This window comes from Planococcus citri, chromosome 1 (assembly GCF_950023065.1).
Source record: "Planococcus citri chromosome 1, ihPlaCitr1.1, whole genome shotgun sequence".
In the NCBI taxonomy this organism is placed as follows: Eukaryota; Metazoa; Arthropoda; class Insecta; order Hemiptera; family Pseudococcidae; genus Planococcus; species Planococcus citri.
The window spans coordinates 44,242,454-44,258,731 of NC_088677.1; the positions used below are offsets into that span (position 1 = coordinate 44,242,454).

Sequence of the window (16,278 nt, forward strand, 5' to 3'; positions counted from 1 at the left end):
AAATCTGTAAAACAAGAATAATAGCAAATATGCTTTGCTAATAATTATGTGACATTCTCAAAAAATCTTTCAAGTTTTAAAAAAATGAAGTTTCAAGTTTTAACATGATTTGATTTGAGAGTGTTGTACAGACTACATATTTGTTTTCTTTTTTTAACAAATGAAAAAAAATTTTTAACGAAGAAATTTATTTTACAACTTTTCAATGTACAAATTGTTATTAATATTTTAACAAGCAATACATCTAGGAGTACTATTTTCGAGTTCGTAAAACCTACGTAATGATGGACATTTTACTACTTTTAATACACCGCGTCTTCTCGTTTCGAACAAAAAAAAAAAAAAAATAAACAAACTGATAGATAGAGGAAAAACAAATACAAAATATCCGTATGAACCGAATAAGAGGGGCAAATAAAATGGGAGGGCTGGATAATAAGGAGAAAATATCACATGTTGAATCAACGTAAAAATATTATAACCTGTCAGCGCTGTCTTTTCTCGGACTTAAAATAGCTTTCACATCATCAGCTTCCAAAGTTTCATACTTCAGTAAAGCTTCTGCCAATTGTTTGTGTTCTTTAGCATGGCTTTTTAAAATAGCTTTGGCGCGTTCGTAAGAATCGTGAAGGATTTTTCTAATTTCTTGATCAACAGCTTCCGTAGTGCTGGGACTCAATTCATTAACATTAATTAATGAACCATCTTTACTATCGAAAGTTCTAAGGCCAACCTTTTCAGACATGCCCCATTCTTTCACCATATTGGTAGCAATAGCGGTCGCTTGTTTCAAATCACTTGCTGCACCGGAGGTAATTCTGTCCGGCCCAAAAATCAATTCTTCGGCCGCTCTGCCACCCATCATTGTGTCGATAGTTGCTAACAATTCTGATTTACGAGTATGATAGTTTTCTTTTTTCGGTATGTAAGCAGTATGCCCCAGGGAAGGTCCACGAGGTATGATAGTTACTTTATGAATGGGATGCGAATCCTTAGTATAATGGGCAACAAGCGCATGGCCGCCTTCGTGATAAGCGGTGATTTCGTTCGCTTCTTCATCTGGAATACGACTTTTACGAGCAGGGCCCATAATGACCTTATCTCTCGCATTTTCTAGATCTTTCATGGATACAAATTTAGCATTATCGATCGCAGCTTTTAAAGCGGCCAAATTAACCATGTTTTCCAAATCAGCTCCGGTGAAACCAGTAGTACCCCTTGCCAAGAGATCAATATCAATATCACGGCATTGGATTTTCTTCAAATATAATTCCAAGATTTCTTTTCGTCCAGTAAAATCAGGAACATTCACATGAACTTCTACATCAAAACGCCCTGGTCTCAGTAACGCTTTATCTAGATCTTCTCGTCGATTTGTAGCTCCAAGTACGATGACTCCTTCGTTTTGATGAAAACCATCCATTTCAGATAGTAGCTGGTTAATAGTTTGATTAGCATACGGATGTAACACTGAATTAGTTCTTTTACCGCCAACAGCGTCTATTTCGTCTATGAAAATAACGCAAGGTGCTCTACTTTTAGCAGCGCTGAATAAATCACGAACACGACGCGCGCCTTGTCCGACTAATATTTCATCAAATTCTGAACCAGCTGCGTGAAAAAACGGAACACCGGCTTCACCAGCCACCGCACGAGCCAATAAAGTTTTTCCCGTTCCAGGCGGTCCTACTAATAACGCTCCTTTAGGAAGTTTACCGCCTAATGCTGAGAACTTTTCAGGATTCTTTAAAAATTCAACTATTTCTTTCAGTTCTTGCTTAGCTTCATCTACACCCTTTACATCATCGAAAGTTATGTCGATTTCTTGAGCATCTACCTCAACTTGATTTCCGAGCTGGAGTTTGAATACTGTGCCACTAGCTGATGCCATTACCATCACACCTCCTAAAATTATTAATACTACGAGAAGAAAAGTTTGAAGAGCTTTTAATAATTTAACCGCTCTGGTATGTTTACTCTGGCCAGCTGCGTATCCTTCTGCAAAAGCAACTTTAAGTTTGACTGCCTCTTCTTCAGATAAATTGTCCGTCTTGAGGAACTTATTGGCCAAGTTTGTTTTTCCTAAAATTGTAGATGAAGCACCTTCCAAAGGAAATATATCTTTAATGCGAGAAGAAATAGAACTTCCTCTCATAGATTCTACTTTAATGGATCTTTCAGTTTTAAACGTTCGAATTTGCTGTTCGAATAACCGTCTGTGGTTCGAGCTAAGAGCAGAAATTGAATTTACGTTACGTGACCTATTGAGAGAAATGTAGAAAGAATCATGTCGAATACTATCAAGACCTTTCTTATTATCCGAAAAAGTATTTCCAGAAATATACGATTGCTTCCAGTTATTACTGAGATTTCTCTTCTTACATCCAAGAATATTTACCGAAAACGTACTTTTATGATTGAACATCACAGGTGTTAAATTAAGTTGTTTCGTTATATCTTTCAACGATTGAGATGCACGTTCATTGTGTTGACTAACTGGATTACTATACAACTGACGGTTAGTTCTTGATTTCCAGTACGCAATGTTGAGAGGTATTTGCGTCAGATGATAAACCACCGGGTTATTAATGCCAACAGCAAACATCTTGTAGAGTACAATCAACCAAACAATCAACTTCAAAGATTTTGAATTATTGAACTACTGATGACAAAAAAAAATCAGCATACCTGAAATAAAAACAAACAATGTACAATGGCGACAAAAACCTACGTAAAATCAAGAAATACAGTGTTTAGAGAATTTTCAAGCCTTTCATTATTATTGTCACATCAATTACTTACAGTCAACATATCGCCGAAAACATTCAAACTGATGTCTTCACTTGAATTACCGCAGACGGTACTTTCAAAATAGTGGACCTGTAATAAAAAGACTCAAGATGAGAACATAAATTCGTTAGCAGGCGGCACATTATGACACAGAAGAATAATCATGATTCAATTAGTAATCTTGTAAAGGGCAGAAGTCGAAAGAATTCTCCAAGCTTCACCATTCACGTCATGCGTTGCAATATACCTAGCAATTGCAACATATTTATCGTACGTGACTATCTAAAAATTTGGAACCATGAATATTAAAAATCTACTTGAAAAGAAGAAATACTCACATTGTGCACTGCTGAATTGAACATACATTCTTCCTCTAAAATATAAATCCTTTGCTACAGTTTATGGTATAGAATTGAGATGAGAAAAACAATTAATATCACTTATCAATTTTTCCGACCGAAAATCTTGTCAAAAATCAAAAATGCAAATGCAACCAAAGAAAAAGTTACGTAGGTATCGTATGCGATGCCGATGCGCGATGAGCGAAACGCGAGAATAGTAGTCAGTCAGGCAGTGTCAGTAATAATAGTAATACCTGGGTAATATACGTAATACCCATACGGTAATACAGTAATAGAATTTATTTTTTGAATTTCGTTTCCGCCTTTCCGGTTGGGCGGTTGCCAGTTGCCACTTGCCCGGTTGGTTTTTTTTTTTAATGAACGTATATGTATAGGACATAGGTACCTGCATGCCTGAAGGTTTTCTGGTTTTCCCAAGAGGGTTCAGAATTCATTCAGATTCGGAACAACCACCATCAAACAAAAACCGGAGAGGAAAATTAATAATTATTTGGGGACCATATTATCCGCTTTTGAGTTTGTCAAAGGTCAAAGATTATCCATTGGTGTCACTTCTCGAGTTTTCGAATTATTTCATTCATCATCTCCAAAAAACCAATAAATAGAATAGAACCAAAAAGAACCAGCTAAAATATCGATAAAATTGTTTAAAAATTTAAAATAAAGGAAAATTTCAAAAATTTGTTAAATAATTGGAAACTAAACTGATGTTGTAGTTTGTTTTTCATAAGTTGTTTAAAGCATAACCAAAACCGCATGCCTGGAAAAGTACAGGAACCAATGTTACAGCCATTACCCAACACTACAAAAATGAGTAAAAAATCGGAACTGGAACCATTTTTGTTTAGATCAATTTAGTACTACCACAAAAAAAAAACCACCACAGGAACAGTTCAAAAGGTTCTGAATCCTGAGGTTCTCCAATTCAATTCTCGTGTTTTTGGTTTCGCTTTTTTCATTTCATTTTTCGTAATTACCATATCATCACTGTAACTCAAAGTTGAAAAAAGTAACCCAAACGCTTGCGACTGAACTGCAATTTTGAATTTATTTTGTAATATTCAAATTCGATAATGTTGGAAAATGTCGAGGCTCCTGTACCGTTCATCAAATTAGTAGTACTCTGTAAGTCTGTATTCTTACTTCAACCTCAATGTCAATTACCACTCTAATTAAGCAAACAAAGTGGAAATACATAACATCTTATTGATAAAATGAACATCATTTCGTTTTTGTTTTAAATCGATCAAGCACATCAATCGTTTCATTGCTTTTATCTTTAACAATTTCTTCGACATTTTCATGTTTATTCAGCTCTGAAAAATGTTGAGATAAGGCAACACTCTTCATTTTCACGAATTCCTGAAAACAAATCGTATAGTCAAACATGTATGTGAATAAAAATACAAATAGTATGTCTACCTACACTACACTACACTACACTCATATATTAAAAAAACCTTTTTATTATTTTCCCGAATAATCTCTTTGACTTTGGATGCATTTATCTTGCGTTTCTTTCTTCGAGGGATAAGATCTACTTTAGCCGGTTTCAAATGCTGAAAAAAAAATAAAAATGTTGGTGACGAGACACACTACCAAATCGCAAAAAAATCAAAAAGTTATAATTACAGACTTACAATCAATCTATTTCTTGCATCAATTTTCTCTTTTAAGGTGGGTACATGAACTTCAACAATATCAAAGGGGTCCAAAGTAATCATTTCCGGTTGGATCTACATAACAATACCAATTAAACGTCAAGAAAATCTTTGTACGAAGAAATGATACAAGTTTGAATTTAAATTTACCTTCTCCAACAGAGCTTTAACTTCAGCTTCTTGTCGTTGTTTTTTAGTTTGGAATGGATTCGCTTCCAAAGCATCAATATTTGGCTCACCGCTACCTGAAAGTGTAATGTAACGCAACAGTTAGTTAATGATACGACTAGACAAATGATATTCCAGTAAAGTAACTATGAAATCCATCATCACCGGGAACAAGTACACTGGTGTAGCCTTCTTGATGACCAATACCAAGCACGTCTTCATATGGGCAAAACTGAATATCCTCAACAGAACGGAAAAGTCTATGTCTTAAATACGGATATTTCGCAGCTGTCGTATAACAATCGTTATAAATCTGAAATAAATTTGCAAGTTGACTCAATAAAGTACACCATAATACATACAATACATTTGTCGAAAGAGAATCAAGAATTTAGAGAAAACTGACCTCAACCACATTGCCTACCGATACAGCAAGAAATGATTTCTGACTGAAAGCTAAATTTGTAGCTGCGGAATGAAGGTGATATTTTTGAAGAGGTCCGTTTAAATTCCTTAAATCCCAAATATTCATAGTATGATCAACTCCGCTCGTAGCCAAGAATCTGAAAAATTAATAAAATAAAACACGTTTCAATAACGTTTTTAGTAACATAAAAAATAACGTACAATCCACGGTTGTCAACAGCAATTCCAGAAACAGCAGTTCTATGACACAGCATTTTAGCGATGGGTTCTTTAGAATTTGGAGCCCACATACTAACTATACCTGAAAATCATTGGATTAAAATCTTGATTAGACAAATATAATTTCAATTATACATTTATTAAAATTCAAATGTATGCACCTTTGTTATGTCCGGTACAAATTACGGCATTATAAGGATTATGAGTCATCACAGATAAACGGCCTAATTTTGCGTTAAATTGAGAAACAATTGTTCCAAGGGACACATCGACCCAAGTAAGATATCCTTCTTCACTCTGAAATAGAAAATTATTATGATAAACGATTACCAGCTATGTGAAAAATATACATTATGCGCCCAGTAAAATCAAGTGATGAAATGTAATTACTCCAGTAGTCAAAAGGAAATGATACGGTAAAAATTCTAATCGTAGAGGTTTGTTGATTCCTTTGACACAATGTATTTCAACTCCTTTATTATCATAAATATAGAGCCATTTCTTCTGAGCAACAGCAAATAACGTTTCGACGTGTAACCATCTGCGAAAATAAAACAATTCGATAAGTGTGTCTTAGTTAGGACATTATATTACAGAATGTATACCAGTACAAATAACTTGATACTCACTGTACATCGAAAACTTCTTCCATAACATTCATTTCACAATTTAGAAATTTGGTAACCCAATCGAAGCAGGCAATATGACCTTTGCGTCCACCAATCAATAAATGTCTTCCATTTCGAGTGAAGTTTGTTCTGTAATTTCAAAATAATTTCAAAAAGGTTCAGTTGATATTAAATAAAATGAAGAAATTATTCTAGATCAATGGTTGGTCACCTATACGACCCAAAATTCAAATTCAAATTGAAATGTTTTGCAGCACTAGTTATATCTACAGAGTTGGCGATTTGAGACTGTTTGATACCCGAAGTCCTTTCCCCATCGTCAGGAACTAAAAAACTGCAACAAATAGTTCAATATGCATTAAATCTACAAAACACAGCTTTTGAACACGAATACAAAATATAATACCCAGCCTCTTCTGTGAGCAATAATTCAGCTCTCGCGGATTGTTCTGTAGCCCAATCTATTTTCTTCTCCTTGGCGATCAACTTTTTTTTGAAAAAATTTGTTTTTACGTTATTGGCATCATGCAAACCTTCTCCTCGGCTATAATATTGAATCCTTTTTTCATCCACCAATGTTTCTTTTTCTTTTCCAACATTTTTCTTCGGGATCTTCGCATTGTTTGTTGATTTTCTCAACTGTTGTTTTTGTAACCGAAGTTGTCGACGCTTTTTTATCCTCAGTTTTTTAGTAGATAAAGATTCATCAGCGACCCCTGGAGCTTTCTCAGTATTATTCTTATATAGTTCGTCCACATTTACTTCGAAATATCGCGACATCTCTAATTTCAAACGCACAATTTATAATATCATAAGTCAAGCTTTCATGAAACGGTCGAAAACTCACTTCGACATAAACGAGTTTTCTTTTATTTTCATCCAAAAAATTTTTTCAGAATGCATCTCCGCGTGTGGTGTAGCGTGGTGTGAGTGTGATAAGTAAGTGATAAGGGACGGTAGATCCATTTGTTTTGGCCGGGGTGTCGGGGTGGGTTGGGTGTGTTGTTATGAATGAAGGTAATGATATGATAATGAATGAAATGAACACGCGCCACGCGGTGTTCCGTTTTTTTAGCCCGAGCCGAAACGACAGAAACACTAGAATGTGTCGTGGCTCGTCCAGGGCTGTTAATACGAAACGAAACGAAACGAAAGACACGGAACGAAACGGAAAATTTTCCCTCTGGACACGAAACGAGACACAAAACGAAACGAATCAAAAAAATTACACGAAACAAAACGTTATAACGAAACGAATCATTTCTGTTAATTCAATTTTCGATTTTTCATTGCAAGTTTTTTTATAAATTTCGACCAAATTTTGTCAAATTCACTCAAATTTCATCCATTTAGAGCCTCTAGAGGGGTTCTCTTCTTCATTTATTAATGAAAATGTCCGCTTTTCTCACTTTTTTGGCTGAAAGGAAACGAAACGAAACGACACGAAACGGCACGAAACGAAATGATACCACTTTTATGGAACGAAACGAAACAGTATAACGAAACAGTTTGGTTCAAAGAGCTCAACCGAAACGAAACGACACGTTTACGTTTCGTGTCCAACAGCCCTGGGCTCGTCTCCGTGTTTTTTTGTTTTTTTTGTATAACATGTATATTTTCTTTCACATATTTTTGTTGGAATTCAATTCGTTGAATCTAACAAAAATTCTGAAAATCGAAAGTATTGGGGAATAAAGAAAAAATGAAAATTGAGTTAACGAAACAATAGGCTTACACATACAGGAACAGAGTCGAATTCTACCTTTCTTTACCTTTCTGTTCTATTTCTAGAAAATTGTTTGTGATTTCTTTTCTCCTCATTCTTATCAAACACAGTAACACTCAAAAATTTTCAGTTTCACGTTCAAGTTTCAAACTGACGAAATGTTTGAAAAACATCTGAGTTAGAAGTAAAATAATTGGAATTACATTCAAGAAAGTATCTCTACATATTACTGTGTAATCGTTTGAGACAGAAAATCATCATCGAGAAGAATTTTTCCATGAAGCATGCTTAAATTTTCGAACTGCGTTGATTCGATAAAAGTAAGTTACAAAATGTATTATGCACATTAGTATACCAGTACTTTTGATTACTATACCAAATAATGTAGATTTTCACTTTAAAGGCACGCCTAATTTTGTAAAAAAAAACAGAGGTATCGGACTCAACACTGCCTTGTAATGTTGACTGAGCAAGAGAAGAAGGCTCTTCTGCATTTCACCCATTCTTCATCAGTTTTCAACGACGCGCGGTTGAAAAGTTTGGCAAGTTCTATTACCAATGGAAGAATGAACCCCATTTCTCGTGAAGAATCCGTGAAATGTATTCTTTTACATGCTGACTCGTTACTTTCAGTATTGAGAAGCAAAAAAGTAACTGCGACAGTTTTGTTGAAATATCTTCATGAGTTGAATGTTCCCACGCCTGGAAATGCGGATAAAGAAGCACTAATTCATAAGATATTATATTCAGAATGGAATTTCCCTCCACCAACGCCTTTTCAAGGCAATTCTATGAATGTGCCAGGTCAGAATAACGTACCTTCATTTACTTAAATTAATTTTTTCAATGTGAGTAATGTAACTTGTTTGCCATCAGGTTTACATTCGTCGGGAAATGTTTCAAACATAGGTAACGCACCTATGAACAATCAAATTCACATGAATCAGGGTGGTGGTTTGCCTCCATTTCACTTCACTCAACAATCTAGAAACAGCTTTAGTCAATTCAATTCACAAAGTACGCAGAATGCTCCTACGATTCCGTTTGCTAATTCTGCTCAAACATCATGTCTGCAGTATTCTGGACAAAGTGTGATGAACTCGCATACTTCTATACCTCCGAACAGTTCTCTTCAAATGTACAACAACAATGCAACGACACCAAATACATCACCATATGCAGAAGCTATTTCTAATCATAATTTGGCTAAAGAAGTGAACTCCTTGGCATTCGACGATTTCATGGTGAATTTCGCGAAACAGTTCTATGAACTGTTGAATAACCAAGCTGATGGTTATTTTCACGCATTAAATCAATCGCATTTTTTTGACGAATGTAAAATAGCGATACAAATCAAAGGAGAAACAGAAGATATTGAACAGATAGGCGAATCTGTAAGAGATGTATTGAAGTTATTGTCAGACCTCAGACAAGAACATAATCTATTATTCAACCCAAATCTCACCGCCGAAGGAATTCGTGGTAAAACTGACAGTCATGGGTTAATCTACGCCGTAGCCAGTGGCACGCTGCATCATGGTGTTGGAAAATTAGTCGGTGTCTATGAACAGAGTTTCATTTTGCGAAAAGATCCTTTTGAACAGAACAGTTGTAAAATCGCTGATACAACTTTAATTTTGAGAAGCAATAGTTCTGTGAATACATTTTCTCAATTATTACTGCCTACCAGTGGAAGAAGTAGCCAGCGTAATTTTGCTATTCAAGACGCCCCTCCGTCGGGTAATCAATTGCAACTAACCTACCATTCGTGATCGGGTATTTCTCATGTAGAGTGTACCTAACGTACCTATACCTACCATTTTCAATAAAAAGTGTTACGGGTGAACCGTTGATTTTCTTTATATGTATGTATGTATTATTACAAAATGTCAACGACTGATCTGGAATTTTTTATTCAAATATTTTTTCATGTTATAACCTGTTGCTTCATTTTCGAACCGGGCAAAAACAAAAGGTGAATTATTAATAAAGATAGCTTCAACAAAAACTAAATTATATTACGTACTTTCCAGCAACTAATTCATATCTGAGTAACATAAAATGAAATAAATAATAACGTAATAAGATAAGAAGCAAGTGACACGTGGTGATTGCCTTTTTAAAAAATGATCATAATACAAACAGAAATAAAATATTTGTGCATTGTATTGTATTACGTCGAATATCAATCGAATTTAAAACGAAAAAACGAACTAAATCATAAACTGTACAATTTAAGAATAATGGAACAACACGGGTTTTATAAAATAGAAGCTCAAAATAAGCTCTTAAATTTTTGGTTTGAAGTAAAAGTAAACGCACGAAATAACAAAAGAGTTCAAACATTATATGTATTTGGTTGAGTAATAAATGATATCGGAACTACTTTTCAACTTTTTTTCATTTAGGTATGCTTTAACTTAACACAGCCAAAAAATGTTTCATAAAATATACACTGAAAAAAGTTGAATTTTCAAATAAATAACGGGTTAATTCATAAATTCATAAAAATTGACCATCACTAATGATAATCATTGAAAATACCGATTATAAATCTCTTTTCGAAGGTGGGATTAGATGTTCCGGAAGTTCGGAAGGTAAATCGTGATCTTGTAACTTTATTTCGATGAGATACATTGCCAAAGCAAATTCATCAGCATCCAAAAGACCATCTTTATCGATATCGGATAGCTTCCAAATTTTACCTAAAACTGTATTTGGCAGTTTCGACTTGACCATTTCAGCTTTGGCATCTAAACATACAAGAAAAATTTAGACATTCTATTTTTTTCAAATTAAATGAATCATTTTATGATAACTCACTTGTGCCTGTCACTTTTCCATCAATAGGATTCAACGTTTCAAATACTGAATCGTACTTATGTCGTTCTTTGCCTACAATCCATTCTGGTTCGCCTTTACCAGCATCCGTGCCTTCGCCTCGTTTATACCCAAATGGACTAATCGTGTCCTGTACTCCTTGGAATGCGCCTCCTACATACATAATGGTCAGTCTTAAGAACTTTCACTCAAGAAAAAAAAAATATTCACTCAAAGAAAACTCTTCCAATTATTACAAACCAAAAAACTGACTCCTCTTATGTTGTAACGAAAAAGGAGTAAAATAATGATAACCCTTGTAAAAATATTTTAATTCCAAGAATTTTAAGAAATTTGAAATGAAAATAGGATAAATAATTTTGCACTTGAGGAGTTCAGTTATGCGAGGCCTATAAATTCTAGATTTCGTCAACAACGTATCATTAGAAATCAAAAAAAAAACAAAAGAATCGTTTCCTCATCAGAGAGCAGACGAACAGTTTACGCGTTGGGAAATAAAAAATGTTTAATTTGTGAATAAGAGCCAATCTCTTAGGAATCACATGAATCCTGGAATGACGATTTCTACCTTTAACAATAGGCTCTGAAGTCTTCACATTCTCTTCTAAAGGAATCAATGCCATTAATCGAGCAATATCTTCGGCCAACATTTTATCAACCACTTCCAATAAACGTGGTTTTATCAACTGGAACTTCGTGAAATCTTGAAACTGCAATGCATCCTAAAAACAAGATAGAAATTAAATGATTATTACATTTACATAAATGTATACATGAGTATGGGTATTCCCACTAGCTAACATGTGTTAATTTTACTATGCATAAGTGGACTGAGCTGACCGACTTGTCAACTTTTACATTACATCATTATAAGTCAGGAAATCTAAGTGTTGAATTTTGATTCAATTTTTCTGGTAAACGAATAAAAATTTCATATTTTTAAAATGATAAATCGATGCGTTTGGAGTCCAATCTCTGAATTAAGTAATATAAGATTTTTGAAAAATGCAATCACGCCTGGAAAAATCGCTTCAAAATTCATCACTAGCTGAGTGATCCTGAAATAACGTCTATGAATACGGCCGCCCTAAGTTTAAAACCGAGTGTACAGGGCGCCAAAATTGACTTGTTATTTCTCAGTATTTTATCGGCATATGGAAAAATGAATGACACTAACAATTTTTATACTGTTTTAGCTTCTTTGTAATATCACAACCTTCCTAAAATTCAAATTAGTTCAATCAAAATGTTGCCTGCAATTAGAATTTTGATTAGTGATTTAGTTCTAAATTTTAAAATTTTGTTCGCTTGTCAGTATTTATGTGCTAATCAAAGTTGACATGTGACATGTCTGTTTGCATGCAATTCTGTATAATATGAGTATCATCGCATTATTTTGATACACTGGGGAAATTTAGCAGATAAGGGAAGCCGTTAGAGATAATTTCGAGACATGATAAGTCGGAAATTTATTCACTTTTCGTTTTCCGAGATGAGTATTCAATAAGTACTCATGTTATACCAACCTGCATTTTTTTCACATCTGGAAAATCACCGGGAGATATATGATGCTCGCGCTGAATATTTTCGTAAATTACGTTCAAGTTCTTGATCAATTCTTTTTTCTTGCCATCTTTACCGAACATCGACGGCATATCTTTTCTTAAGGAACTGATAATATAGGCGTGTACCTGAAAGAAAAATATTACTTTATTGTTAACGAATATTGCCCATATTCAAGTACTAAATTCATAGACATCGTGTATAATTCTGGTATTTCGCACATATAAGTTAGTTCCGTAATTTTCTCGCAATTTTTCCATCATTTCAAATATCAATGTCTCAAAAATGGGCAACACATTTAGTTTAGCATCCACAGTTTTCAAACTAAGTATTCACAATCAAGCCTTAGATCCTTGAATGATACGAATGACTGTTTTAAATTAAATTCCAATTCTACGCCCACCACGCACGCAACAATAATGCCGATTGAAATGCATTCAATAGAAACATTGTATGTTTATAAAGGTGCTATTTGTACCAATTTAAATAATTGAATCGAATTTCTTCAGCCTTCATCTAAACGATGTAGCCAACCAGTCCAAACGCATGTTAAGGCCTGTATGGCGAACACGTCCAAATCATTTAATTCGAATAAACGTCGTCTATGAGAACTGCTTTTCAAATTAATGATCGTCATATTAATTACATCTTTATTTACATCAACCGCTGAATGGACATTAGAGAACGCATCTTGCTATAAATCTTTCCGTAATTGCATGAACGTTAATAAAATCTAATAAGAAAACTCTAAAACTCATCTGCTGTTGCAACAGTCATACTGCATATTCCATCATTATTTCTCATTCAAACTAATGTTTAAATTTATATTTTTGTTGTGACTTTCAGTTAATTCAATAGAGATGAGGATAAAGAGATACGTGAACATTTTTTCTGAATATGAAATAAAGAACTGCAACGAAAACCGTGTAGTACGAGTTTATGATCTATCCAGAAAAAAATAGATCAGCAGATGTTCCTAAAAAAAAAAAGGAAGCTTGTCAGAGATCTTTCTTTATAGCATTCATGACATAAGAAATCAAAAATTTTAATATGAAGTCATGAGATTCAGCAGCAACGCCACCTGATAAATATGGCATCATTGCATCATCAATGATCAAACACAGTGATTAACACATAGCATAAATGCATATACATGAGGGGCAAGAGAAATGGGACGGATAAGATCGATAATCCACTGTGAAGTAAACATAATTAGATGCGTAAATACACTTCACGTAAATCAACATTAGTCATACGTCAAGTTGTTTTTTTTTGGGGGGGGGGGATTAGCCGTGGGTCATGTCATATTTATCGAGTCATTTTTTTTTTTTATTATTATTATAATATATGTCAAATCAATAAAAGCTAAAATAAATTTTAGAAAAAGGTACTAGGGGTGTTCGAGCGCTCTCCAGCAAGTTACAAAAACCTGCAGCAATTACAGAAAACGTTGAAATTTTTTTACAGTTTTTTGTAAAATTGCATTGCAGCGGTCTATTGTCCATTTTGAGTCTTTCATGAGCGCTCAAAACCCCTAATTTTTTACGTTTTCTGTAAATGCTGCAGCGTTCTGTAGAGCGCTCGAACACCCCTATCATTCTGTGCACTTCATCACATTTCTTACAAAAATGCCACGCAAATTTTTAGAAACCCGGTATGACTTCCTCCTCAATTTCACACTCTTTACGAAATAATCCTCAAGTATCTAAATATTCAAATCGAAATCAAGATAATACAAACGAAATATAGGTAAAGTACCTTGGCTAATCTGGCTCTCTTGATTAAATCGTTCAATTTTCTAAGTGCGGCATTTCTTGGCAGTGATTGTAAATCTTTAAATAAATCTTGCTCTTCATCTTCGAATAATCTGTTTAAAAGAAAGCATATAAATGACTCAACGTTGAAATTGGCTGAAAGATGAAAAGAATGAAATATTACTACAGTACCTTCTGTTACCATCGTAGCGCAGAGGTTGATCCCAAAACGATCCGATATAAACACGTGCTACTTCTGGTGTTTGTAAAACTTTTCCTAATGACCACATCAGTGCACCGTAAACTCGCATCAATTGTTGATGATCAACCATGTCGGCTTTATTAAGTACTATTCGAATTTTATCGTCGTGTCCTCTAAGAGCTTCAATAGATCTTCTAAATTCATCCGATATATCCAACTTATGAGCATCAAATAGTAAAATTATTCTATCTACTCGTTCGGCAAACCATTCTAATACTCCAGTAAAATCATAACCTCGATCGACTCGTTGCTTTTCTCCAGACAATATACCGGGCGTATCAACGATAGAAATTCCTTTCAAAACGGGCGACTCGACCAACGAGCACTGAAGGCGATTCAGAAACGAGTTTCCGAATTTCGATAGAGGCCTGAACTGTTTTTTGGGATCAACAACTAAAGCATTTCCGGGAATCACGCCCTCTTTCTCACCATACATGACGGCAATAAATCGATCAGTGGTTGGTTCTGGTCCGATTCGAATACCAGGAAAATCTCTTTCGAGAAGGTATTTTATAAACGTAGTTTTACCGGTAGAGTACTGGCCAACGAGTAATATCATGGGTTTCGCATCGAAATCCGGATCATCAAGTTGAGGTGAATGAAAATCATGAAAATGATATGCTGATTCCAAAGGAAGTAGCTTTTGCCTGTAAATCGTCTTCAAACCTTCTAAAACACTGTCGAACTGATCCAGCGCGTGTTTAGAATCGTTTCCACTAATCCAGCTGAACATTTTGAACCGATAATCGGGAACTTGAAAATTCAACGGTAAAATATTTTTCTGAAGTTATGGAAAATACGCTTTGGAACCTGTTACATTGATCACCATCACAAATCAATTCCACGTCGAATTCAGGACACGTGTGGACTAAATTTCAGTAGAAATGTGTTATCTACGAGCTCGATCAACTTCAGTAGTACATCACTACTAATACATCACGAGAAATACAAAATAATAAAAAAAATCAAATGAATATTATGACAGTTATCTACAGATTTTTCACGGAAAACACTACGATACACTTTCCCACCGCACTGCCTTACGATTATGTAATTTGTGAGTAATGAAACAATAACATATTGTGATACTAAATAGATGATTTTACTAAGTAATCTGGTGGTACTTGGTATAACACTTATTATGCGTATTTAGTGTATGGAGTATTACTAATACATCAGACAAATTTGTCATCAAACTTTCAGAAAATAAGAAACCGATAAGAGCACGATAAGCCAATGAGCTTACGAGTTACGACGACTTCGCGCAAAGAACACAAGTATCGAGAAAATAGAAAATATCGACTCTCGTTGACTCCGCAGTCGTTTTCCCTATATAGATTGCGACTTGCGATGAACTTTGCCGATATATCGATCGATAACACGCCATCCTGATCCCTATCGATAGGAAACAGGTATGACATCAATTTTTTGACTTTGACTTCTTGTTTTCAAAACTTGAAAGTTGTAAAAATTTATTGAAACCTAGAACCTACAGGCTACAACAGACTTCTTCAAATTCTGAAAGTTTCACGTTTTTACTTTTTTAGACAAGCCGACTAGGACTAGCGGCATTTATTTATTTCGATCAGATGTTTTATTGTATTTTTTTCTCATAGCGGCAACGTGGCAGTGTGGCACTACCGACCAGGCGACCAACGACCAACCACGACTCTAGAGTCTAGACGCGACTATACATATGTGACGATGACGTTGACGAGGATGATCACTACACGACTACACGAAAACGAACTAAAGAAATGACCAAATGAGCCAGTTTTTTTCTAAATTTAAAATTACCTATGTATCGTAATTTGTAATTTGGAACAAAAAAAGCGCTTGAATGATTTTAATAAATCAACAGTAGTCTAATGGTCTAG

The 16,278-nt window shown here is 34.7% G+C and overlaps 4 protein-coding genes across 5 annotated transcripts; 1 reads left to right on the forward strand and 3 right to left on the reverse strand.

Annotated features, from left to right (window-relative positions):
* Positions 1-171: 171 nt before the first annotated feature.
* Positions 172-3,300, reverse strand: YME1L (ATP-dependent zinc metalloprotease YME1L). The gene is made up of 3 exons (XM_065345201.1): positions 3,129-3,300; positions 2,803-2,880; positions 172-2,688 (listed from the first exon to the last, which is right to left on the reverse strand). Exon 3 carries the CDS (start codon positions 2,603-2,605, stop codon positions 476-478), a length of 2,130 nt encoding a protein of 709 aa, XP_065201273.1. The 5' UTR covers positions 2,606-2,688; positions 2,803-2,880; positions 3,129-3,300; the 3' UTR covers positions 172-475.
* Positions 3,301-4,338: 1,038 nt separating this feature from the next.
* On the reverse strand, positions 4,339-7,228 carry LOC135832156 (WD repeat-containing protein 46). The gene is made up of 12 exons (XM_065345202.1): positions 6,662-7,228; positions 6,467-6,589; positions 6,256-6,384; positions 6,017-6,167; positions 5,788-5,923; positions 5,609-5,708; positions 5,388-5,544; positions 5,147-5,294; positions 4,964-5,058; positions 4,793-4,888; positions 4,613-4,711; positions 4,339-4,514 (listed from the first exon to the last, which is right to left on the reverse strand). Exons 1-12 carry the CDS (start codon positions 7,033-7,035, stop codon positions 4,374-4,376), a joined length of 1,749 nt encoding a protein of 582 aa, XP_065201274.1. The 5' UTR covers positions 7,036-7,228; the 3' UTR covers positions 4,339-4,373.
* Positions 7,229-8,059: 831 nt separating this feature from the next.
* On the forward strand, positions 8,060-9,881 carry LOC135832158 (uncharacterized). 2 transcript variants are annotated; one of them, XM_065345204.1, is made up of 3 exons: positions 8,060-8,301; positions 8,370-8,785; positions 8,858-9,881. In XM_065345204.1, exons 2-3 carry the CDS (start codon positions 8,440-8,442, stop codon positions 9,751-9,753), a joined length of 1,242 nt encoding a protein of 413 aa, XP_065201276.1. In that variant the 5' UTR covers positions 8,060-8,301; positions 8,370-8,439; the 3' UTR covers positions 9,754-9,881. The 2 variants fall into 2 exon arrangements, with proteins under 2 accessions (XP_065201276.1, XP_065201277.1); XM_065345205.1 differs by having other exon boundaries at positions 8,385-8,785.
* LOC135832157 (EH domain-containing protein 1-like) lies at positions 9,879-15,731 on the reverse strand. Its single transcript, XM_065345203.1, has 6 exons — positions 14,332-15,731; positions 14,144-14,252; positions 12,349-12,513; positions 11,391-11,544; positions 10,805-10,975; positions 9,879-10,734 (listed from the first exon to the last, which is right to left on the reverse strand). Exons 1-6 carry the CDS (start codon positions 15,132-15,134, stop codon positions 10,529-10,531), a joined length of 1,608 nt encoding a protein of 535 aa, XP_065201275.1. The 5' UTR covers positions 15,135-15,731; the 3' UTR covers positions 9,879-10,528.
* Between the last annotated feature and the right edge of the window lie 547 nt (positions 15,732-16,278).

Coding starts and splice junctions, on each gene's coding strand:
- YME1L (XM_065345201.1), bottom strand. CDS start 2,605: ATGTTTGCTGTTGGCATTAATAACCCGGTGGTTTATCATCTGACGCAA.
- LOC135832156 (XM_065345202.1), bottom strand. CDS start 7,035: ATGTCGCGATATTTCGAAGTAAATGTGGACGAACTATATAAGAATAAT. Junction 5,924..6,016: donor ATTTCCTTTTGACTACTGGA/GTAATTACATTT, acceptor TTTCTATTTCAG/AGTGAAGAAGGATATCTTAC. Junction 5,295..5,387: donor CGGTAGGCAATGTGGTTGAG/GTCAGTTTTCTC, acceptor AATTTATTTCAG/ATTTATAACGATTGTTATAC.
- LOC135832157 (XM_065345203.1), bottom strand. CDS start 15,134: ATGTTCAGCTGGATTAGTGGAAACGATTCTAAACACGCGCTGGATCAG. Junction 14,253..14,331: donor CGCTACGATGGTAACAGAAG/GTACTGTAGTAA, acceptor TCTTTTAAACAG/ATTATTCGAAGATGAAGAGC. Junction 10,735..10,804: donor TGGAAAAGTGACAGGCACAA/GTGAGTTATCAT, acceptor TTGTATGTTTAG/ATGCCAAAGCTGAAATGGTC.
- LOC135832158 (XM_065345204.1), top strand. CDS start 8,440: ATGTTGACTGAGCAAGAGAAGAAGGCTCTTCTGCATTTCACCCATTCT. Junction 8,786..8,857: donor CAATTCTATGAATGTGCCAG/GTCAGAATAACG, acceptor GTTTGCCATCAG/GTTTACATTCGTCGGGAAAT.